Below are 25577 nucleotides of genomic sequence, written 5' to 3' on the forward strand. Positions count from 1 at the left end.
GATTTAATTCAGCCCTTCTTGGTTATCTGCATTCTTATTCACTGCCATAGATAGACAATTATTTATGTAGTGAGCAGCATGTATGTTTGCACTTGCACATGCCAATATGCATGAATCCACTAAATTCACACTAGCCTCCTTTACCCTCAAACCTATCTCTATCTATTCAAGGTAATTGGGTTCATGCAGAATTTGAATAAAGCTGTAGCCTGAAACCCCGAATGAGGCTTTGAGTGAAACTCTGCTTTCCTCCCCTCAGGCATGTTACTGTAGCATCTGTTTAACAGAATGATGAGAAAGAGGTTAGCGGAGAACGAGGCTTCGCCAAGTGTATTAACTGTATAATTTGAAATGGAGATGACATTGAGGCAAAAGTGAAACACTGTGAAAGACTATAAAAACAGCCATGAATTATCTGATTGGAGCTTATGCATTTTAATATGACAGCAGCGCTGTCAGCTAAGGGTTTGGCTTAGAGGAGGACAGGAGCAATCAGAGGAGAGGATTCTGAACATTCTAAGATTATCTAAAGGGATATAGTTTTTCTTTAATGATCAGTGTAGGTTATTTTAAATGATTCAATGAAGATCCATGAAAGGTCATTACCGATACATACATGTCTCTCTCTAGCTCTCTAGTTCTCTTTCTCATTCCCTCTCTCTCTAACACATAAGCACACAAACACCCACCCGACACCTCCGCCGACAGCTCGAAGTCAGGAGGAATGGGCAAAATGTCAGTCCCTTTCTGCAGTTCAACAGAAAGCCGCTCCCCCTGGACCAAATGCCAGCTGTGACATCAAACACAACCTGGATCTGATCTCAGCCGTGCCTTTTTCCCCAACGCAAATGTCAAAGGTCACCGCCGGCCATTTTAATATCGATCAGCACCTCTCAAGGTGAAACAGTCATTGAGGGAGTCAATTCCCAACCCATGCATGCAGAACCTCGTGCGCACAGACACAAGAATACACACACACACAAGCATACATGGAGGCACACGCGCCCACAACCGACTCTGGTAAAATGTCTGTTTGAATTCTCGTTAGTGAGGGGGGTTTGTAGTAAGGTTATAGGAGAGTTGAGAGAGAGGAGACAAGGCAGGTGATCTATCACTAGAGCAGGCTCAGACAGAAGTTATGTGAAATGTCAGACAGCACCTGTGTGTGTGTGGGTGGCAGAGTGAGTCAGACACCTCAAAACCACCAGCTCACCAAACATAGACAGGAAATGAAATGTTTCCTTGGAAAATAGAAAACCACTCTTTTTGCTGTTATTTAGGATAATCTATTACACAAAAGCACACAAATAGTTCAGAGTATGTTAATTTATCTAGGGGTGGCTGGTAGCCTAGTGGTTAGAGCATTGGACTAGTAACCGAAAGGTTGCTAGATCAAATACCCAAGCCTACAAAGTAAAAATTCTGCCCCTGAACAAGGCAGTTAACTCACTGTTCCTAGGCTGTCAAACTGGACACCAGCCATAATGAGGTTTGTTTGTATTGTAATGTGTTACGCTGGTGTTGTATATGTTCAAACCGGACACCAGTCATAAGTAGGTATGTTTGTATTGTGTTGTTGCTGTATTCAAATAGGGCCCTATAATTTGGTGGTTTAGTTTCATGAGAGCATGAGAAACGTTCTATTCATGAGGGATCCCGGACTGACCTTATACTGTATCTCACTGACACACACACACAGGCAAGACACACACAGAGACAGACAGACAAATATGTTCAAACACAAGAATGACGTGCATAGATGGGTTGGTTGTTCAGCAACAAAGCTGACGCATGCACAACTATGGGTCAAAACAGACAGGGTTGACAACATGTAAACTATATTTCTTCTCTAATATTGAAAACATAAATATATATGCACAATGAGCACTTGCTTCTTAAATACCTTGTTACAGTTGTTGGTTAGCTACAGTAGTAGCTAGCGAATTCTTGAGTCAAAACACCTCAAAGCAAGAAATGATATCAAGAATATGATACAATTAGCTGAAAAGAGCCACCTAGGATTCCCCACATGGCATGTTTTTGTCATTGTTGCTTGCTAACTGGCCATCCAGATTTTCAACATACCCAGCCTTCTGTCCCATTGAAGTGTGTGCATCGTTTTCGTAATGTTGTCAGCAATCCCATCTATATACACACATACACACAGTCACACCTTTCTCTCATACACACACACCTGCAGTGATGTATAAGATTCAGAGACCTGGGCATCCAGGCCTGAGGAGACAGTCTGTTTGTGTACCAGAAGGCAACATGGCAATGTCATCGTCCCCTCCAGTGAACGTCATTCTCTGTCCATGTGATGGCTATTACCGGGAACAGACACACGTCTGCAAATGTTCACACACACGGGCAATGCCACTTGTATGTGTGCATGCATACACATGCACAAGAGTGCACACGTACAAACAGTGCCTTCAGAAAGTATTCATACCCCTAAACTTATTGTATATTTTGTGTTACAGCCTGAATTCATGTAATTTTTTCTCTCACCCATCTAAACAGAATACCCCATAATGACAAAGTGGAAACATGTTTTTGGAACACAACTTTGCTACAACGCTCCAAATTGAGCTCAGGCGCTTCACATTTTCTTTGATCATCCTTGAGACGTCACTACAACTTGATAGAAGTCCACCTGTGGCCAGTTAAATTTCTTGGATGTGATTTCGAAAAGAACACAGCAGTCTATATAAGGTGCGAGAGTGCATGTCAGAGCAAAAACTATACCACGAAGTCCAAGAAACTGTCCGTAGATCTCTCAGATTGTGATGAGGCATACAGCTGGGGAGGTGACCAAGGACCCAATTACCACTCTGACAGAACTACAAAGTTCCTTGACTGATATGGGAGAACCTGCCAGAAGAACACCAGTCTTTACAGTGAAGAGGATACTCCGGGATGCAGGCATTCTAGGCAGTGTTCCTCTGTCCAGTGTCGGTGTTCTTTTGCCCATCTTAATCTCCGCCTTATCTCAGCTCACTGGTCACGATAACAACACCCACCCGTAGCACGCGCTCCATGTGTAACTCTGTGTTGTTGTTTGTGTCGCACTGCTTTGCTTTATCTTGAACAGGTTGCAGTTGTAAATGAGAACTTGTTCTCAACTAGCTTACCTGGTTAAATAAAGGTGAAATTTAAAAAAAATAATGCTTAATACAATTTTTTTATTGGTCAGGCTTTTTCTTTGCACGTCTGCCTAGAAGGCCAGCATTCCGGAGTTGCCTCTTCACTCTTGACGTTGAGACTGGTGTTTTGCGGTTACTATTTAGTGAAGCTGCCATCAGTTTCTCAAACTAGACACTCTAATGTACTTGTCATCTTGCTCAGTTGTGCACCGGGGCCTCCCACTCCTCTTTCTATTCTGGTTATGGCCAGTTTGCGCTGTTTTGTGAAGAGAGTAGTACACAGCGTTGTATGAGATCTTCAGGTTCTTGGCAATTTCTCAAATGAAATAGTCTTAATTTCTCAGAACAAGAATAGACTGATGAGTTTCAGAAGAAAGTGCTTTGTTTCTGGCCATTTTGAGCTTGTAATCGAACCCACAAATGTTGATGCTCCAGATACTCAACTATAGTCTAAAGAAGGACAGTTTTTTTATTGCTTATTTAATCAGAACAACAGTTTCCAGCTGAGCTAATATAATTGAAAAATGGTTTTCTAATGATCAATTAGCCTTTTAAAATGATACACTTCGATTATGGTTGCTGATAATGGGCCTCTGTATGCCTATGTAGATATTCCATTAAAAATCTGATGTTTCCAGCTGTAATAGTCATTTACAACATTAACAATGTCTACACTGTATTTCTGATCAATTTGAAGTTATTTTAATGGACAAAAAAATGTGATTTTCTTTTGAATGGTCGTGTATATTTGGGGATTGGGAGTTACACACACAATTACATTGATGGAAGCGACAATCTATCTGCAATATTAAAGTTGATCTACCCCCCAAAAATGACAAAATAATAATTCAAAAAATGATAGCAACATATGGCTCACCCTGTAACACCTTAACCGGCAGAGGGTCCGCGTAGCAGTGACACAAACTGGTGTCAGTGCGGATGCTGCCAGATCATGGCCAGGGATGATCAACTTTAATATTGCAGATAGATTGTAGCATCCATCAATGTAATTGTGTGTGTTGTGGAAGGATGGTGGTGATACAGCACAAAGTCCCAGTAGATGGTGGCTGTATTACACCCAGTCAGACGTTTCTGTCTGTCTGGATGGTGATGTGTCACTTATTCTTATTTCTTATGAAGGACTTGGCAGATGTAAAAAAAATTTTTTTTTTTATTTCACCTTTATTTAACCAGGTAGGCTAGTTGAGAACAAGTTCTCATTTGCAATTGCGTCCTGGCCAAGATAAAGCAAAGCAGATCGACACATACAACAACACAGAGTTTCACATGGGATAAAAAAACAGTCAATAATACAGTATAAACATCTATATACAGCATGTGCAAATAAGGTTGGATGAGAGAGGTAAAGGCAATAAATAGGCCATGGTGGCGAAGTAATTACAATATAGCACTTAAACACTGGAATGGTAGGGTGTGCAGAAGATGAATGTGAAAGTAGAGATACTGGGGTGCAAAGGAGCAAGATAAATAAAGAAATACAGTATGGGAATGAGGTAGATTGGATGCGATGTTTACAGATGAGCTATGTACAGGTGCAGTGATCTGTGAGCTGCTTTGACAGCTGGTGTTTAAAGCTGGTGCTTAAAGCTAGCTTCAGAGATTTTTGCAGTTTGTTCCAGTTACTGGCAGCAAAGAGACTTGTAGATGACCTGGAGCCAGTGGGTTTGGTGACGGATATGAAGCGAGGGCCAGCCAACGAGAGCACACAGGTCGCAGTGATGGGTAGTGTATATGGGGCTTTGGTGACAAAACAGAGGCTATTTTGTAAATGACATCGCCAAAGTCGAGGATTAGTAGGATGGTCAGTTTTACGAGGGTATGTTTGGCAGCATGAGTGAAGGATGCTTTGTTGCCAGATAGGAAGCCGATTCTAGATTTAATTTTGGATTTGAGATGTTTATTAATGTGAGTCTGGAAGGAGAGTTTACAGTCTAACCAGACAACTAGGTATTTGTAGTTGCCCACATATTCTATGTCAGAACCGTCCAGAGTAGTGATGTTAGACGGGTGGGCGGCTGCGGGCAGTGATCGGCTGAAGAGCATGCATTTAGTTTTACTTGCTTTTAAGAGCTGGAGGTTAGTTAACACAGTGTCCAAAGAAGGGCCAGAGGTATACAGAATGGTGTCATCTGTGTAGAGGTGGATCAAAGAATCACCAGCAGCAAGAGCGACATCCTTGATGTATACAGAGAAGAGAGTCGGCCCGAGAATTGAACCATGTGGCACCCCCATAGAGACTGCCAGAGGTCCGGACAACAGGCAGATGAGCTTACTCAACCAGTCAGCAGCCGGTAAACCAGTTAATGACAACCAATAATGGTGAGGTTAATGTAAGAACTAGAATACACCCTACAGTAATTACAATCACTACCGATGGTAAAGTTCTTACATTTTGATTATACGACCGGGGCTCGAATCGAAGCCTGGAAAATGTAACTTCATTAATACAGTGAGATTTTGTTTCAATGGTGGATTAAAGTACTATCAAAGTAATTTATGTTTTTTACTTTGCAGAGCAGACTGGCTGCTAACCGCCAGTTCACCCTATGAGCACAAGGGAGACTTGGAAGAGGTGTACGACGCATCATCCCTTCGTGTGTGGTCTCTTCTATTAGGCTCGCATACCCAGATTCAAGTGGCATCTACATATGGTTTGAGCCACAGGAGATTTAGTGGCACCTTAATTGGAGAGGATGGGCTGGTGGTAAAGGCTGGAGTGGAATTGGTCGAATGGTTTCAAATAGATCAAATTATTTTGGTTTCCATGATGTTTGATGCCATTTCATTTGCTCTGTTCCTTCCTTTATTACGATCCGTCCTCCCCTCAGCAGCCTCCACTGCTTTGAGCATTAATAAAACAAGTCAATTGGATCTAGCCTCTACTACCAAATACAATGACTATACATGGAGTTTGTTTTACCTCCCGAGTGGTGCAGTGGTCTAAGGCACTGTATCTCAATGCAAGAGGCATGACTACTGTCCCTAGTTCAAATCCAAGCTCTATCACATCTGGCTGTGATTGGAAGTCCCATAGAGGGTGCACAAATGGCCTGGCATTGTCCGGGTTTGGCTGGGGTAGGCCGTCATTGTAAATAAGAATCTGTTCTTAACTGACTTGCTTAAGTTTATATTTAAAAAACAATTGTGCATTATGTAAAAACACATTATGTCAAAAAGCTAGACAATCTTACCTGCTCAAATTATTAATAACATTCCCATACATTTTGTATATTGTAATTCTAAGACAAGGTTTCTAAAAATATTATACGTTTGCTTAGTCGACTATAACAAAATAAAACTGCTTTGAACACGCACCACTGGCCTGGTTGCTAGAGTGGTGACTTCATCTAGCTTAGGCTACCATCTAGTGGAAAGCAATGGTAACTACACTGAGCAGCTAGTTGAAGATCTTAAGACACTCAAGTTGTCACTTTGTTTGACAGAAAGCATACATTGCAAAGGTAAGTAGTGCAGAAATGCGGTCAGATATTCAGCAGGAGACAGAAGGTTTGGGTGCATAAGTGTTGATATTTATTTACAGTCTTCAAGTAGTGGTATCCAGTAAAGATATTTACAAAGACAAACTGGATTAATAGACTTACCGGTGATAAAAAAAAAAAAAAACTGAGCCTCAAGCAGGCTTGCCCTGTTGTTACCTTAGCTAGACAGGTTGGGTCTCTCCAGGCTAAAGCAGCCTCCCCAGTCAATTTTCCAAAACAGGGCCATCCTGGAACGTACCATAAATCATTATAACACTCAACACTGGCTAATACACACACATGTAATTATGTAAAAGTACCACATAACATAATAGCGATCGAGACTTCTATACTGTGATTCCCTCTGTGGACGGGTGTATCTTTGGATTCGGACTTGAATGGACTGCTCCTTCTCCATTTTCTGAACCCTTGCCCGCTCCCCCAAGGTGACTGCTTTTCTTTTTCTTCAGGCACTCAGGAGGGTCTGCTGGGATGGTCCTACAACAAGATAGCAGATGAGCTCCCATCTAACCGACCTTCCACATCCATACTGTTGAACAGTGGGCTATGTGCATACTATATAATATGTGATGGCTGTTTAATGATATTATGGATATTGCCAACTTCCACTTTTTATCTTTGTGGGTCATTGTGATGCATAACACATGTATCTAAGGTGGAACTAACAAAACCAGGTAGCTAGCTAGTAACACTTGTTGACAGCTAACGTTACTGGCTAACATTAGCCGCTGCAGGCTAAAACAAATCTATGTCAGCATAACTAGCTATGTTTACCTTCACTGACTCGCACCGCATCCTCCGTTCATTCCTTGACACTGAAGTCACTGATGCTGTCGATGATGGTCGGTCCTTAACCCTCGATGTTGAAGATGTAGGGGAAAATGGAGGGTTTCAATGTGTAACTTATTTCCATTCAGAAACTCCCGCTTGCGACATCAAATGTGCCCTTCGAAATGAAATCTTCCTCTACGAAGTGCTTGCTGCAGACCCTGCCTTGAGCTGGCACATCCTTCAGGACCTGGAGACACTTTTTCCCATCATTGTGGGTCCCTGTGTAGCCGATGGTTGTTTACACAAGGATTGTTTTTGTAGCAATTAGTACAGCCTGGAACTACAGTTCACTTTTGAATTACTTGTTGCCATCTTCGTTGTCCGCTGCTCACGCTTCTATTCACTCTCCACGGTCACACAAGGGGGGTGCCACCGAGAAATTTGTGGCCTGGTATTTTATCCAAAACTCAATACCACAGACAATTTGGTCACTCCTACCAATGATGCTTTAGTGACAGTCATTACTATGGCAATTTAAGATGGCGCTGACCATAGGTCAATAGAATAATAGTATTAAGAGCTAATGATGTGTAGTAGCCAGTACCGGGGCATTCCTCTCTGTCTCACCCAGCATATGTGTTTTTGATTAGTCTCATCACAAGGTGGGGCCAGTATGTTTGCGTCTGCCTGTGCGTGTTTTAGTGAGCATACTGTTTATTGGGACTACGCACAGGACAATATCAGGGCTCACGATTGGCACTGCGGTCTAAGGCACTGCTTCTCAGTACTAGCCGGAAAGTAGAGCATTGCAGAAGTCTAACCTAGAAGTGACAAAAGCATGGATTAATTTTTCTACATTTTTGGACAAAGTTTCTGATTTTTGAAATGTTACGTAGGTGGAAAAAAGCTGTCATTGAAACAGTCTTGATATGTTCGTCAAAAGAGTGATCAGGGTCCAGAGTAACGCCGAGGTCCTTCAGTTTTATTTGTGACGACTGTACAACCATCAAGATTCATTTTCAGATTCAACAGAAGATCTCTTTGTTTCTTATGAACTAGATAGACCAAGCATCTCTGTTTTGTCCGAGTTTAAAAGTAGAACATTTGCCACAATTCACTTCTGTATGTCTGAAACACAGGCTTCCAGGAAAGGCAATTTTGGGGCTTCACCATGTTTCATCGAAATGTACAGCTGTGTGTCATCCGCATAGCAGTGAAAGTTAACATTATGTTTCCGAATGACCTCAACAAGAGGTAAAAATATATAGTGAAAAAATAGTGGCCTTAAAACAGAGCCTTGAGGAACACCGAAATGTACAGTTGATTTGTCAGAGGACAAACCATCCACAGAGACAAACTGATATCTTTCCGACAGATAAGATCTAAACCAGGCCATAACTTGTCCGTGTAGACCAAATTTGGTTTCCCAATCTGTCCAAAAGAATGTGGTGATCGATGGTATCAAAGCAGTCTAGGAGCACAAGGACAGATGCAGAGCCTCGGTCTGACGCCATTAAAAGATAATTTACCACCTTCACAAGTGCAGTCTCAGTGCTATGATGGGGTCTAAAACCAGACTGAAGCGTTTTGTATATATTGTTTGTCTTCAGGAAGGCAGTGAGTTGCTGCACAACAGCTTTTTCTAAAATGTTTGAGAGGAATGCGAGATTCAATATATCCAATTTAGTTTTTATATTTTCTGGGTCAAGGTTTGGCTTTTTCAAGAGAGGCTTTATTACTGCCACTTTTAGTGAGTTTGGTACACATCCGGTGGATAGAGAGCCGTTTATTATGTTCAACATAGGAGGGCCAAGCACTGGAAGCAGCTCTTTCAGTAGTTTAGTTGGTATAGGGTCCAGTATGCAGCTTGAACGTTTAGATGCCATGATTATTTTCATCAATGTGCCAAGAGATATAGTACTATATTCTTAAGTGTCTCCCTTGATCCTTGGTCCTGGCAGAGTTGTGCAGACTCAGGACAACTGAGCTTTGGCGGACTACGCAGATTTAAAGAGGAGTCCATAATTTGCTTTCTAATGATCATGATCTTTTCCTCAAAGAAGGTCATGAATTTATCACTGCTGAAGTGAAAGCCATCCTCTCTTGGGGAATGCTGCTGTTTAGTTAGCTTTGCGACAGTATCAAAAATGCATATTGGATGGTTCTTATTTTCCTCAATGAAGTTGGAAAAATAGGATGATCAAGCAGCAGTGAGGGCTCTTCGATACTGCACGGTACTGTCTTTCCAAGCTTGTCGGAACACTTCTATTTTGGCGTAGCTCCATTTCCGTTCCAGTTTTCTGGAAGCTTGCGTCAGAGCTTGGGTATTTCCTGTATACCAGGGAGCTAGTTTCTTATGACAAATGTATTTGTTTTTAGGGGTGCGTCTGCATCTAAGGTATTACACAAGGTTAAATTGAGTTCCTCAGTTAGGTGGTTAACTTATTTTTGTACTTGGGTCCATGGGGGGTCTGGAAGGGCTTCTAGGAATCTTTGAGTTGTCCTAGAATTTATAGCACGGCTTCTGATGATCCTTGGTTGGGATCAGATTATTTGTTGCGATTGCAAATTTAACAAAATGGTGGTCTGATAGTCCAGGATTATGAGGAAAAACATTAAGATCCACAACATTTATTCCACGGGACAAAACTAGGTCTAGAGTATGACTGTGGCAGTGAGTAGGTCCGGAGACATCTTGGACAAAACTCACTGAGTCGATGATGGCTCCGAAAGCCTTTTGGAGTGGGTCTGTGGACTTTTCCATGTGAATATTAAAGTCACCAAAAATGTGAATATTATCTGCCATGACTACAAGGTCCGATAGGAATTCAGGGAACTCAGTGAGGAATGTATATGACCCAGGAGGCCTGTAAACAGTAGCTATAAAAAGTGATTGAGTAGGCTGCATAGATTTCATGACTTGAAGCTCAAAAGATGAAAACGTTTTTTTATTTTTTTTTTATTGAAATTTGCTATCGTAAATACTAGCAACACCTCCGCCTTTGCGGGATGCATGGTGGATATGGTCGCTAGTGTAACCAGGAGGTGAGGCCTCATTTATCACAGGAAATTCATCAGGCTTAAGCCATGTTTCAGTCAGGTCAATCACATCAAGATTATGATCAGTGATTAGGTCATTGACTATAACTGCCTTGGAAGTGAGGGATCTAACATTAAGTAGCCCTATTTTGAGATGTGCGGTAACACAATCTCTTTCAATAATGGCAGGAATGGAAGAGATCTTTATTCCAGTGAGATTGCTAGCGCGAACACCACCATGTTTAGTTTTGCCCAACCTAGGTCGAGGCACAGACATGGTCTCAATGGGGATAGCTGAACTGACTACACTGACTGTGCAAGTGGCAGACTCCACTAAACTGGCAGGCTGGCTAACAGCCTGGTGCCTGGCCTGCACCTTATCTCAATGTGGAGCTTGGGGAGTTAGAGCCCTGTCTATGTTCGTAGATAAGATGAGAGCACCCTTCCAGCTAGGATGGAGTCCGTCACTCCTCAACAGGCCAGGCTTGGTCCTGTTTGTGGGTGAGTCCCAGAAAGAGGGCCAATTATCTACAAATTCTATCTTTTGGGAGGGGCAGAAAACAGTTTTCAACCAGTGATAGCGTTGTGAGACTGCTGTGGAACTCATCACTCCCCCTAACTGGGAGGGGGCCAGAGGCAATTACTCGATGCTGACACATCTTTCTAGCTGATTTTACACGCTGAAGCTATGGACCTCTGACTATTTCATTCTAACATCGTTGGTGCTGACGTGGATAACAATATCCCTATACTCTCTACACCTGCCAGTTTGGCTTTAGCCAGCACCATCTTCAGATTAGCCTTAACGTCGGTAGCCCTGCCCCCTGGTAAACAGTGTGATCGCTGGATGATTCATTTTAAGTCTAATACTGCGGGTAATGGAGTCGCCAATGACTAGGGTTTTCAATTTGTCAGAGCTAATGGTGGGAGACGTCGGCATCTCAGACCCCGCAAAAGGAGGAGTAGAGACAAGAGAAGGCTCGGCCTCTGACTCCGACTCGCTGCTTAATGGGGAGAATTGGTTGAAAGTTTCTGTCAGCTGAATGAGCGACACCGGTTGAGCATTCCTACAGCATTTCCTTCCAGAAACCATGACAAAATTGTCCAACTGCGGGGACTGTGCGAGGGGATTTATACTACTATCCTTTCCTACACTTAAATTACCCTTTCCTAACGATTGCGTCTGAAACAGGGCTTGTACCACAGCTATCCTCGGCATAAGGTGATCGTTCTCCTGTATATTATGAGTACAGCTACTGCAATTAGAAGGCATCATGTTAATGTTACTACTTAGCTTCGGCTGGTGGAGGTCCTGACGAACCATGTCCAGATAAAGCGTCCGATGTGAAAAAGTTAAATGAAAAAATTCAAGCAAGGGAAAAAAATAAATATATAAACGGTAATTAAAAAGTAAAAACAGTCAAATTGGCAGGTAGCAAAGTAAGGTTAGCAAACAAAACGCACAGCAGCACGCAAACAAGTCCACAAGTTGTGACTGGAAATTCTAAGTGTATGTAAACTTCCGACTTTCCTTTTAAGTAGTCTTGGGTTCCTCAGCATTAACATTCACTGTAGCCTCAATTTCCAGCTTTCAGGCTCAATCTCCTCGCAGCTCATTAGGTGGAAAAATAACATCTGGCAAATGTTTTAAATCCTAATTGTAATGTAACATTTTCTCCCTCTCGCTCTCTCTACCTCTCTCTAGCCTTATCTCATCCAGACGGTACTACTTTGAGATCCTTCACAAGCAGGATGACAAGGGGTCAGACCACGTGGAGGTTGGGGTAAGTCCATACAACTTTATTCATTTATGGGGGGCTAGGCTACTAGCTGAAGTTGTACGAAACTACTGAACTGGACCCTGTGTAAGTGCTCTCTAAACTCACTCAATACTGGGTCTCTGTCCCTCTCTCTCGCCTTCCACCCCCCCTCCCTCTCTCTCTTGCTGTCTATTTCAATTTCAATTTAAGGGCTTTATTGGCATAGGAAACATATGTTAACATTGCCAAAGCAAGTGAAGCAGATAATAAACAAAATCCATTCCCACTGCATGCAGACAGGTGGGCAGGGTACAGGGAGGGAACAGGCTGCGTTTGAAGTGGAGGAATGCTGAGAGAGCGAGAGACAGAAAGATGCTCATGTCATACGGTCACACCTTGTTGTTGTTGCCACGGTCTGGAGTCAAGTTGAGTTGCTTATTCACTCCTGAGTTCACTAATATTCCATCTAATATTTCTGGAAAATTTGGGGAAAGTTACCAGAATTTTGCAACCCTAGTTAGGGCTTTTGAATATAACTATTGCATCTGTCCCTCTAACTCTCTTTCTCTCCTTTTCCCCCTCTCACCTTTTCACTCCTACAGTTGTTTTTCAAACTAAATGTTCACTCTTTATGTAATGGAGAGAGCTAACTTAAGGGTAAAGTTTCAGAAAGTACTCCACACACCGTGTGTGTGTGTGTGTGTGTGTGTGTGTGTGTGTGTGTGTGTGTGTGTGTGTGTGTGTGTGTGTGTGTGTGTGTGTGTGTGTGTGTGTGTGTGTGTGTGTGTGTGTGTGTGTGTGTGTGTGAGTGACTGGGTAAGCTGGGCTCTTGATAATACATGGTGTGGTGTGTTGTCTCTGAAAATGTGCTTTATTATCTCACATTGGATTCCTTTTTCCCCCCAAACTATCCAGAGGGACTATCCCTGCCACTCTTCATCTCCCTCTCTCTACATACATATACTGTATAGATGTATCTCTCTATCTCTTCTCTCATCTCCCACCCTCACCCTCTCTCCTACTCTATCTCTCTTTTTCATACCTCCTCTCTCTCCCCCACACCCTCTCTCTCTCACCATTCCTATACAGTAACACTGTCTGTCTATTCTGGGATGCTCCACTGCCTACTTCCAGACACATAGACCTAAGTGGGCTGTATTGTCAAGTCAAATCAAATGTATTCGTCACATGCTTTGTAAACAAAAGGGTCATTTTCCAACTATGTATAGTCAAAGATAAAGATAACAAATACAATAAAACACAAATAGTGACAAGGAAAAATACACAGTGAATAATGAATAAAAATAATCAGTAAAAATATCATGGCTATATACAGGGAGTACCAGTACCGAGTTGATGTGCAGGTATAGGAGGTAATTGAAGTAGCTACAGTGCATCTAGAAGATACAGTGCATTCGGAAAGTATTCAGACCCCTTCCCTTTCTACATTATGTTAAGTTACAGCCTTATTCTAAAATGGATTAAATAAAAACATTTTCTCATCAATCTACACACAATACCCCTTAATAACAAAATGAAAACAGGTTTTTATAAATTTTTGCAAATGTTTTAAAATTTAAAACAGAAGTACCTTATTTGTATAAGTATTAAGTTCCCTTTGCTGTGAGACTCGAAATAGAGCTCAGGTGAATACAGTTTCCATTGATCATCCTTGAGATGTCTCTACAACTGGATTGGAGACCACCTGTGGCAAATTCAATTGATTGGACATGATTTGGAAACCCACACTCCTGTTTATATAAGGTCCCACAGTTGACAGTGCATGCCAGCGCAAAAATCAAGCCATGAGGTCGAAGGAATTGTCAGTAGACCTCAGAGACAGGTTTGTGTCGAGGCACAGATCTGGGGAAGGGTACCAAAACATTTCTGCAGCATTGAAGGTCCAAGAACACAGTGGACTCCATCAATCTTAAATTGAAGTAGTTTGGAACCACCAAGACACACCTCACCCCACTGGGTAGCACAGAGAAACACTAAAAGGTGCATTGCACCAATAATTGCGCTGACGAAGGAAATGTTCCCGCTGTTCTTTCCAGTCTCTCATTTAAGGCGTCAGTCAAAAGTTATACTTAAGAGCCTCCCGGGTGTACTGCAGCGCCAGCTGTGCCACCAGTGACCCTGGGTTCCCGCCCAGGCTCTGTCGTAACCGGCCGCGACCGGGAGGTCCATGGGGCGACGCACAATTGGCCTAGCGTCGTCCGGGTTAGGGAGGGCCTGGCCGGTGGGAATATCCTTGTTCCATCGCACACCAGCGACCCCTGTGGCAGGCCGGGCGCAGTGCACAAGGTCGCCAGGTGCACGGTGTTTCCTCTGACACATTGGTGCAGCTGGCTTCCGGGTTGGATATGCACTGTGTTAAGAAGCAGTGCAGCCCCATTCCCCCTCCTCCCTTACCCATGGGCTAGGTCAGTCTTCTGTGCGCGGCCATCCCGTGCCTCCTGCCCTCGTTCCTTGAACTTCGCGCGCCCACCGCTATTTCAGTGGATATTGCTGGAGGCAATCCCATTGTGCGTCACTCAGTCCTGCTAATAACAGGGTTAATAAATATCTGTGACAATATCCACAGGGCTTTTTTATCATTCTAGATTTATAATAATAATAATAGCTTTGTTTACAATATAACAATATTTTGGAGATGATTTAGTTTTCAAATAACGTAAAATAAGCGAGAAAAGGCCATTCTTGAGCATGGGGTGAGACATTGTTACTAATTTGTAAATAAAGCCAGTTTGTTATTTTGAATTATTTACACCATTCAGGCACTGTACAACATGACTGGTTGGGAGTAGACTACACTACAGTAAGAGCACATTTCCTTTAGAATAAAAACCTTAGTTTTAGTAAATAATACTGAAGTCGTGCACAATTATCAGTTTCTATTTAGGTTTATGTCACCCATTCAGTGTCACTATGAGACAGTAGCGCCCTGGGATCCAAAAGCATAATCAGCTCTCTAACTCCCCCTTGCGCTGGTCTGGAGAAATTAAGTAGTGACGCAGGGTACCGTACTAAACCACAAATTACCTCTAAATCCTGCAGCATAATCACAAAACTTTTAGTGGAGCATCCACTGTATCTAGGTAGGCTAACAGAGGCTGCAGTGCATGTGTTTTCTCAGTAGTAGCCTGCCTACCTGTTGGCTCTTGGTCATTGTAGCCTATCCTTCTCCTTTAACTTTTAATTTTGTCATTTTAAATCCAGCTTCCATTGATTAGATATCTCATAACTTTTGCCTCACATGGAGCGAGGCTCTGTGACTGTTACTATTGCTGCTTTAATGACTTATGATTGGCCAACATCAAGCTACATGCGCCACGCCCCGCTCTTGTGAAAAGCAAGAGCTGAAGTCGCATACGGATCTGTATGGGCCATTCCCGACAAGTCAGTTAAAATTATAAATACCCGAGATCCATGACAATCATATCAGATCCGATCCGGACCCGTGAAATTATTTAGAATTCTGGATCTGGACACACTTGGGTACCGGATTGGGTCTCAGGTGGATCCATGAAGACCTCTAACCAGGACGCGTACTCTACCCAGTTGGCCAGTGTCTTCACTGACATTTTTAACCTATCCCTGACCCGGCCTGTAATAAATACCAACTTGTTTCAAGCAGACCATAGTCCCTGTGCCCAAAGAATGCCAATGTAAACAGACTAAATTATTATTGCCCCGTAGCACGCACATCTATAGCCATGAAATGTTTTGAAAGGCTAGTCATGGCCTACATCAACACCATCATCCCAGACACCCTTGACCCACTAAAATTTGCATACCGACCCAGCAGATCCACAGATGATGCAATCTCTATTGTGCTCCACACTGCTCTCACCCACCTTCACAAAAGAAATACCTATGCAAAAATGCAATTCATTGACGACAGATCAGCATTCAACACCATCGTCCCCTCCTAGCTTATCACCAAGCTGAGGACCATGTGACTGAACACCTCCCTCTGCAACTGGGTCTTGGACTTCCTGACAAGTCACCCCCAGGTGATGATGGTAGGCAACAATACATCTGCCTCGCTGACCAACACGGGGGCCCCTCAGGGGTGTGTGATTAGCCCCTCCTGTACTCCCTGTTCACCCATGACTGTGTTGCCATGCATGACTCCAACACCATCATCAAGTTTGCTGACAACACAACAGTGGTAGGACTGATCACCCATGACAATGACCTTGCCTTCACTGTCAGCAAGACAAATGAGTTGATCATGGACTACAGGAAACAGATGGGCGAGCACGCCCCCCATCCACATTGATGGGGCTGTAGTGGAGCTCGTCAAGAGCTTCAAGTTCCTTGGTGTCCACATCACTAAGGAATTAACATGGTCCACACACACACCCACACGGTTGTGAAGAGGGCACGTCACGGGGGCATGGTATCTTAATTGGCAGCATCAGGGGGGGGGCTTGGGCAAGTTGCTGCAGGGAGTGAAGAGCTGTTGGCCGGGGTAGGGGTAGCCAGGTGGAAAGCATGGCCAGACATTGAAATTATAGATTATCGTAGGTTTACCGGTGTTGACAGTGTTTCCTAGCCTCAGTGCAACTGGTAGAAGGTTATCTTATTCTCCATGGCCTTTATAGTGTCCCAAAACCTTTTGGAATTAGTGCTACAGGATGCAAATTTCTGTTTGAAAAAGCTAGCCTTAGCTTTCCTAATGGACTGTGTGTTCCTGACTTCCCTGAAAAGTGTGACTGTTTGAGGTTGTGGACAGGTGTCTTTTATACTGATAACAAGTTCATACACGTGCCATTAATACGGGTAACGAGTGGAGGACAGAGGAGCCTCTTAAAGAAGAAGTTACAGGTCTGTGAGCGCCAGAAATCTTGCTTGTTTGTAGGTGACCAAATACTTATTTTCCACCATAATTTGCAAATAAATTCATTACAAATCCTACAATGTGATTTTCTGGATTTTTTTTCTCATTTTGTCTGTCATAATTGAAGTGTACCTATGATGAAAATTACAGGCCTCTCATATTTTTAAGTGGGAGAACTTGCACAATTGGTGGCTGACTAAATACTTTTTTTGCCCCACTGTAGAAGGGGGGGCAATCAATTCACTTATGGTGTCCAGGGCACAGCATTGGGGTTGAGGGGATTCTATAAAAAGCAGCAATGGTGTGAGACTTGTTTCTGGAAAGGTGGAATTTTAAAAGTAGAAGCTCGAATTGTTTGGGCACAAACCTGGATAGTAAGCCTGCAGAGTTCTGTCAATATCTGCAGTAGATTGCAACTTCGCCCCCTCTGGCAGTTCTATCTTGTCGAATAATGTTGTAGTTGGGGATGAGATTTCAGGATTTTTGGTGGCCTTCCTAAGCCAGGATTCAGACACGGCTAGGACATCAGGGTAGGCGGAGTGTGCTAAAGCAGTGAATAAAACCAACTTAGGGAGGAGGCGTCTGATGTTAACCTTTCTCGCCCAGGGGTTCCGCTAGAAAAACACCCACAACATTCCACTGAAAAGGCAGTGCGCGAAATTCAAAAATATTTTTTTAGAAATATGCAACTTTCACACATTAACAAGTCCAATACAGCAAATGATAAAAAGATAAACATCATGTCATACATGTATTGTGTGTTTTGTTCGATAATGTGCATATATATATATATATATAAATCTCAGTTTACATTGGTGCGTTACGTGCAGTAATGTTTTGATTCCAAAACATCCGGTGATTTTGCAGAAATAATCACAATAAACATTGATAAAAGATACAAGTGTTATTCACAGAATTAAAGACAAACTTATCCTCTATGCAACCTCTGTGTCAGATTTCAAAAAAACTTTACGGAAAAAGAATAATCTGAGAACGGCACTCAGAACCCAAAGTAGCCAAAGAAATAGCCACCATTTTGGCGTCAACAGAAGCTACAAAAAACACTAAATATTTACTTACCTTTGAGTTTCATTGTCTGAAGAAAAGCATTGGAACGAGAGCATACTCTCTCGTGACCGCGCGTAATGAGACCGAGGCTTTCTGCAGACCACTCAGCAAAAGAGCTCCTATGAGCCCCTCCTTTATAGTAGAATCCTTAAACCAGAAGGTGACATCTTTGGAAGCCCTAGGAAGTGCATGCACATCCATAACTAACCTGGATTTCAATTGGCACTGTTTTGAAAATCGATTTCTCACTTCCTGTTTGGATTTCTTCTCAGGTTTTTGTCAGCCATATGAATTCTGTTATACTCACAGACATAATTCAAACAGTTTCAGAAACTTCAGAGTGGTTTCTATCCAATAGTAATAATAATATACATATATTACCATCTGGGACAGAGTAGGAGGCAGTTCAGTTTGGGCACGCAATTCATCCAAAATGAAAATGCTGCCCCCTATCCCTAACAGGTTTTAACATGCATTAAACCAAGGCTTTTACGATTACAGAAGTCAACAACTGAGAGCGTCTGGGGAATAGGGGTCGTGCTGGGGGCTGCAGGGCCTGGGTTAACCTCTAATTCACCAGAGGAACAGAGGAGGCGTAGGATAAGGATAAAGGCTATAAGAACTGATCGTCTGAGATAGTAAAATGAGCAGATTTCTGGGCGTGGAAGAATAGATTCAAGGCATAATGTACAGACCCAAGGGTAAGATGTGAGTACAGTGGAGGTAAACCTAGGCATTGAGTGACGTTGAGATAGGTTTGGTCTCTAAAGGCACCAGTAAGCCAGGTGAGGTCACCACATGTGTTGGGGGTGGGACAAAAGGGCTATCTAAGGCATATTGGGTAGTACTGGGGGCTCTACAGTGAAATAAGACAATAATAACTAACCAAAACAGCAATAGAAAAGGCATATTGACATTAGGGAGAGGCATGTGTCGCAGAGTGATCATAGGGTCCAATGAGTAGCAATAGGGGAGTCAGGGAGCCGTTCAGTTGTCGCTACTACGCTAGACACGGCCATTCAGACAGCTAGCGGGCCGGGGATAGCAGATGGGCCTTCGGCAACGGAGAACCTGTTGAAACAACCTCGGACGATTACATCAGCAGACCAGTCGTGATAAATCGGCAGGGCTCCGTGTCGACAGTAAAGAGTCCAGGCCAATTGGCCATGAATTAGCTGGTGGACCTCTACGGCTAGCAGGGAGATGGTCCTAGCTCAAGGCCAGCTCAAGGCTAACTGGTGCTTGCTTCAGGACAGAGACGTTAGCCAGGAGTAGCCACTCGGATTGCAGCTAGCTAGCTGCGATGACCCGGTGTAAAGGTTCAGAGCTTGCGGTAGGAATCCGGAGATGTGGTAGAGAAAAAGCAGTCCGATATGCTCTGGGTTGATATCGCGCTGTGCAGATTGGCAGTTATTGACCGAGCTGAGGCTGGCTGGTGTCCGAGTTAGCCACTGCTAGCGGCCTTCACCGTTAACTGACTAGTAGCTAGTTAGCTGGCTAGCTTCTGATGGGGGTTCCGGTTCTAAAGTATAATAATAGCAGATCCTTGCCACATAGGGTGAGGCAGATTGCAGGACAGTATATTCAGTCCGTAGATAGAAAGTGAAATTTAAAATTTATACGAAATATATACGAAAACAAAATGAGGAAAACGATATTTACAATGGACAGGAGAAGAGAAAACATACGTCTGATTGCTACGCCATCTTGGAACGCCATGGTCTATGGCAATGGAGGTCCATTTGTTTGCCGATGTAGTCTCGTCAGGTTGCTCCCGCTTCCACTTTCGAGTCCAGGGGATTAGGGCCTGGTCCGGAGTAAACTGAACGTCCAGAGCTGCCTACTTGCTGAAGTAAAAATGTGTATCCAGACAGACAGACGTATATTAGACATTGAGTTGGGCCCATCATCCACACACCATCTCTGCTGCCCAGGTTGTCATGGAAATTGGAAACTGAACTGAACTGAGATGGAACTCTGAGATGGCTGGTGATGATGACATTCTGTTGTGGTTTCATTGTAATGTTTGGAGAGAAGCAACAGAGAGAGAGAGACAGCATGCGTATGTATGCCTGTGTCTGTGTACGTGTGTGCATGCATGCAAGCATATACAGTATATGCATGTGCTCATGCATATGCGCGTGTATGTGAGTGCCCAACTCCACTCGGACACACTGACATTTGTACCGTCCTAACACACAGCTGGCCTTGCTTTATGTGGAGACAAAGAGCGACTGAACAGACTTGTCTAAGAAAGGGAGAGAAGAGGAGGATAAGGAGGTGAGAGGTGAAGGGATTGAAGGTAGAGGAAGGGAGAACATGGGGGAAGAGAGGAGGGAGAGAGGGGGTGAGGAGAAGAGAAGAGGAGAAAGAGAAAGTGAGAGGAGAGAAATGTGAACTTTCAACTTTATTTGAAAAGATGGATAGAGGGAGGGAGACAGCGAGTAAAGGAGAAATCAATGAATCTATGGTTGTCTTTTCTTTCCTCTTCATGGTATTTCTGAGTAAGACTATATAAGCTTTATATCGTCATCATCAGTGTCATAAAGACAGCAGCCATTATTTTGAAGAACCTGATTATATCTATAGTAGCAAGGTCATATGGGCACCCGTCTCCATTCTCCTCTGAAATGTGTCCTAAATGGCACCCAATACCCTATATTTAATGTACTACTTTTAACCAAGGACAAAGGTAGTGCACTACATAGGGACTAGGATGAAGGGTGCCATTTGGGACGAAACCTGAGACTGCACAGAGAATAGGAAACCAACCCCAGAGGCTGTAAAAGTCGGTTTGAACTGCATAGAAAAGACACACTGCAAATCATGTGTGTGGGTGTGTGTGTGTATATATATATTGCTGTTTGTGTATATATATATTGCTGTTTGTGTATATATATTGCTGTGTGTGTATATATAGCTGTGTGTGTATGTGTGTGTGTGCGTGTGTGTGTGAGAGAGAGCTATCTTACTGGTTACACTGGCTTAGCAAGGCCCCTGTGCTGGATTTAATAGTGGAATTAATTTCACACTTTGACAGAAACAGCAGATTTACCGTGACTAGGCCGCCGCAGCCGCATTAGTCGATGGGCGCAATAAATTGCAGTGGCCAAGACACTGATTTATAAAGGAAAAGATAGAAACGGATTCACACTCGTCTTTATACTGAAATGCCCACAATACCATGGCTAAAGGTATGATGTCCCTCTGGGGAGCTGTAGATCAGCTGAGATGTTTTGTTAGCATTAGTTTCAGCAGTGAGAAGCTATGCGCAACTTTTGCCCATGTGGGTACCCTTGAGGGGGCCCCCTAAATAGGCAGAAATATTGTGCAGAAATTACCTTATTGGATAGAAATGTACAGTCCTCCCCACCCGCATGACAAAAAGTATAGTACAGTACAGTATAGGTCAGTGCCATTTAAGACGAGGGAGAATTAGTTTTTTTCATAAGCATGGCCTTATTTCTATTACAGCATATTGGATGACAATTGGTTCATTCACCCCCCCCCCCCCCTCTCCCCTGTAACTATTCCCCATGTTTTAATCAGTTATTTGGTGACGTGATTATATTTAGTATAGTTTTACCTAAAAAGTATAACTATTTAAATATTTTACAAATTACATTTTTATGAAATTCACTGAGGAGGAGCCTCCACTGGTACAGTATGTTTGCCTATAACAACGGATCTGTGTGATTTCATGAGATAAGAAATGTGTATATGAACCACACAGCTAACATTCACACCAACATTTTACTTAAAAAATGTGCAACTAAACGTCCATGTGGATCTTTAAAAGAGAGCGAATAAAAAGAGAGAATAAAATACTCCCTTCTTTTCACTCTGTCATTTAGGGTAGAATTATGGAATAAATCAAATCAAGCTTTATTTATACAGCACATTTCAGACATGAAATGCAATGCAATGTGCTTTACAGGAAAACAAACAAGTGAATAATGAAAATATAAAATATAAAATATTTACTACACCACAAATGTAAGATAAACAAATTAAGAATGACACAAACTGAACAACTTAAAAGCACCCTAAGGAAAAGCAAAGCTAAAAGATGTGTTTTAAGATCTCTTTTAAATATGTCCTCAGTTTCGGGCCCTGCAGGTTCTCTGGCAGGCTATTCCAGATGCTGGGGGCATAATAACTAAAGGCTTCCTCTCCGTGCCTCTTGGTCCCCCTCAGGTTCTCTGACAGGTTATTCCAGAGGCTGGGAGCATAATAACTGAAGGCTGTCTCTCCATGGCTCTTGGTGCTAGGCTATGGGATAGTTAAAAGGCTAGTGCCAGAGGACCTGAGGGACCTACTGGGTACTTAACTTAAAAAGCCTGTCTGACATGTATCGGGGTGCACAATCGTGGATTGATTTAAAAACCAATAAAATAATATTTCAATTAATTCTAAAACTCACAGGCAGCCAGTGCTTAAAACTGGTGCAATATGTACTCTTTCAATTTCAATTTTATTGTTCATATTTTTTTATTATTTTTTTTCACCTTTATTTAACCAGGTAGGCAAGTTTAGAACAAATTCTCATTTAAAATTGCGACCTGGCCAAGATAAAGCAAAGCAGTTGGACACTTACAACCACACAGAGTTACACATGGAGTAAAACACACACACAGTCAATAATACAGTAGAAAAATACATCTATATACAATGTGAGCAAGTAAGGTGAGATAAGTGAGGTAAAGGCAAAAAAGGCCATGGTGGCGAAGTAAATACAATATAGCAAGTTAAACACTGGCATGGTTGATCTGCAGTGGAAGAATGTGCAAAGTAGAGAGAAATAATGGGGTGCAAAGCAGCAAAGTAAATAAATAAATACAGTAGGGAACGAGGTAGTTGTTTGTGCTAAATTATAGATGGGCTATGTACAGGTGCAGTAATCTGTGAGCTGCTCTGAGAGCTGATGCTTAAAGCTAGTGAGGGAGATAAGTGTTTCCAGTTTCAGAGATTTTTGTAGTTCGTTCCAGTCATTGGCAGCAAAGAACTGGAAGGAGAGGCGGCCAAAGAATTGGTTTTGGGGGTGACCAGAGAGATATACCTTGTATATCTTGGATCCTGTATTTTACATTATAGCCATTACCATATATATGATTGAATATTATCTGCTGTTGGCTTGTGTGGATGTTTGTATGTGTTATGCAACATAGCTGACTTGAAACATTGTTAAAAGGGCCATGGGACTTTCTCATGATGGAAAAATACAGAGAAGCATGAAGACAGGAACTGTTCAAATTATTTGGGAGGGGGGCACATTCAGAACGTAGTGTTACGAGAACAAGCGGTCTTTTGTTAGATAACAGGAGCCAGGTGCAAGATAACGGTATGGAGCATGAGAGCCTGGATGTTCTTCACAAGCAACAGTTACATCTATCAACAGAAGCGCCAAGAGGCGGGGACCCGCCTGAGCGCCTGCAATAGGCTGAGCAAGTTTAAACCACACCCAGTCTCTACTGTGATAGGCCAACAGACGGGTTGGAACTGTCTATCACAGTATAAAGAATACTGTTTTACATACATCTTGTCAGTTCCCTGTTCTGCCCTGCGTGGTATTACAGTGAGCCCGTATATACGAAAGTTGCATTTGCCATTTATTACTTAGCTAATAAAAAATACATAGTATAAAATCGGTGACTCATTGTTATATTTATCCTGATACCAGATTTCAATTTGCGCAACCCTAACAACCTGCTGGAGCGCGTGCTACAGGTGGGTGCTGCTATGGTGACTAGCGAGCTGAGATAAGGGGGGACTTAACTAGCAGAGTCTTGTGGGTGACCTGGAGCCAGTGGGTTAGGCGACGAGTATGAAGCGAGGGCCAGCCAACGAGAGCGTACAGGTTGCAGTGGTGGGTAGTATATGGGGCTTTGGTCACATAACGGATTGCGCTGTGATAGACTGCATCCAATTTATTGAGTAGTGTATTGGAGGCTATTTTGTAAATGACATCGCCGAAGTCGAGGATTGGTAGGATGGTCAGTTTTACAAGGGTATGTTTGGCTGCATGAGTGAAGGATGCTTTGTTTGCGAAATAGGAAGCTAATTCTAGATTTAACTTTGGATTGGAGATGTTTGACGTGAGGTTGGAAGGAGAGTTTACAGTCTAACCAGACACCTAGGTATTTGTAGTTGTCTACATATTCTAAGTCAGAACCGTCCAGACTAGTGGGCAGGTGCAGGCTGCGATCGGTTGAAGAATGTGCATTTAGTTTTACTTGTAATTGGAGGCCACGGAAGGAGAGTTTTATGGCATTGAAGCTCACCTGGAGGGTTGTTAACACAGTGTCCAAAAAAGGGCCAGAAGTATACAGAATGGTATCGTCTGCGTAGAGGTGGATCAGAGACTCACCAGCAGCAAGAGCGACATCATTGCTGTATACAGAGAAGAGAGTCGGTGAAAGAATTGAACCCTGTGGCACCCCCATAGAGACTGCCAGAGGCCCGGACAACAGACCCTCCAATTTGACACACTAAACTCTATCAGAGAAGTCGTTGGTGAACCAGACGAGGCAATCATTTGAGAAACCAAGGCTGTCGAGTCTGCCAATGAGGATGTGGTGATTGACAGAGTCGAAAACCTTGGCCAGGTCAATGAATACGGCTGCACAGTATTGTTTCTTATCTTATATTGTCACGGATCCCTCCGGAACTTTCATTACGCACACCTGTCCCATATTCCCACTGATTAGTACTTGTAGAAGTGTGCCCTTTGGTTTCCATTGCGCTGTCGATTTTTGTTACAATGTCCGTTGGTGCGTGTGAGTACTTGTGCTGTGTGTTTTGGCCTTCATGCCATTGTTGAGTGCGCAGATGATTACGGGTCTAGTCCTGTGTGATAATCATTGTGCGCTAGTGATATTTATTTGAGGTACTCCTCTCTCTTTTGTTTGGGTTTCAACCCTGTGTGTTGAATAGTGTTTGGTCTTCGTCCCCGTGGCCTTACATGGCATTCCATAATTTGGGGTATAATAAAAAAACTATTTTGCATTCCTGCGCCTGTCTCACGACTCTTCATACCAATGTAACAGCATAATGGACCATTGAGGGAGAAAGCGGGAATGGCCCGTCCGATGACGCTACGACTGGTCCGTCCGGCGCCGCCGCAACGGGTCCATCCGACACAACTTCAGCAGCCACAACCGGTCCATCTGACAACACTGCTACTGGTCCGTTCGATGCCGCCACAACTTCGACAGCAGAAACTGGCCCATCCGACGACGCAACTTCGGCAGCTCGGGTCCTGATTGACCCACACTACGTTACTGTGATCGTCCTCGAGACCAATTTTGCTGCGTTGGGGGGGATTTGTATATATGTGCCCTTTTGTTCACCATGGTGCTATCCATTATTGTTACAATGTCATGTGTGTCCCTGTGCTGTGTTGTTTTGGCTTTCTTGCCACTTT

The 25577-nt window shown here is 43.0% G+C and overlaps 1 protein-coding gene across 1 annotated transcript in view; it reads left to right on the top strand.

The window, feature by feature from the left end:
- b4galnt4a (beta-1,4-N-acetyl-galactosaminyl transferase 4a) overlaps window positions 1–25577 on the top strand; it is a 493079-nt gene that overhangs the window by 402509 nt on the left and 64993 nt on the right. Inside the window, exon 8 of the mRNA XM_064930637.1 lies at window positions 12183–12261. Within this exon, the coding sequence (XP_064786709.1) occupies window positions 12183–12261 (79 nt within the window). The remainder of the gene's footprint in view (window positions 1–12182; window positions 12262–25577) is intronic.

Source organism: Oncorhynchus masou, chromosome 22 (genome assembly GCF_036934945.1).
Source record: "Oncorhynchus masou masou isolate Uvic2021 chromosome 22, UVic_Omas_1.1, whole genome shotgun sequence".
NCBI lineage: Eukaryota > Metazoa > Chordata > Actinopteri > Salmoniformes > Salmonidae > Oncorhynchus > Oncorhynchus masou.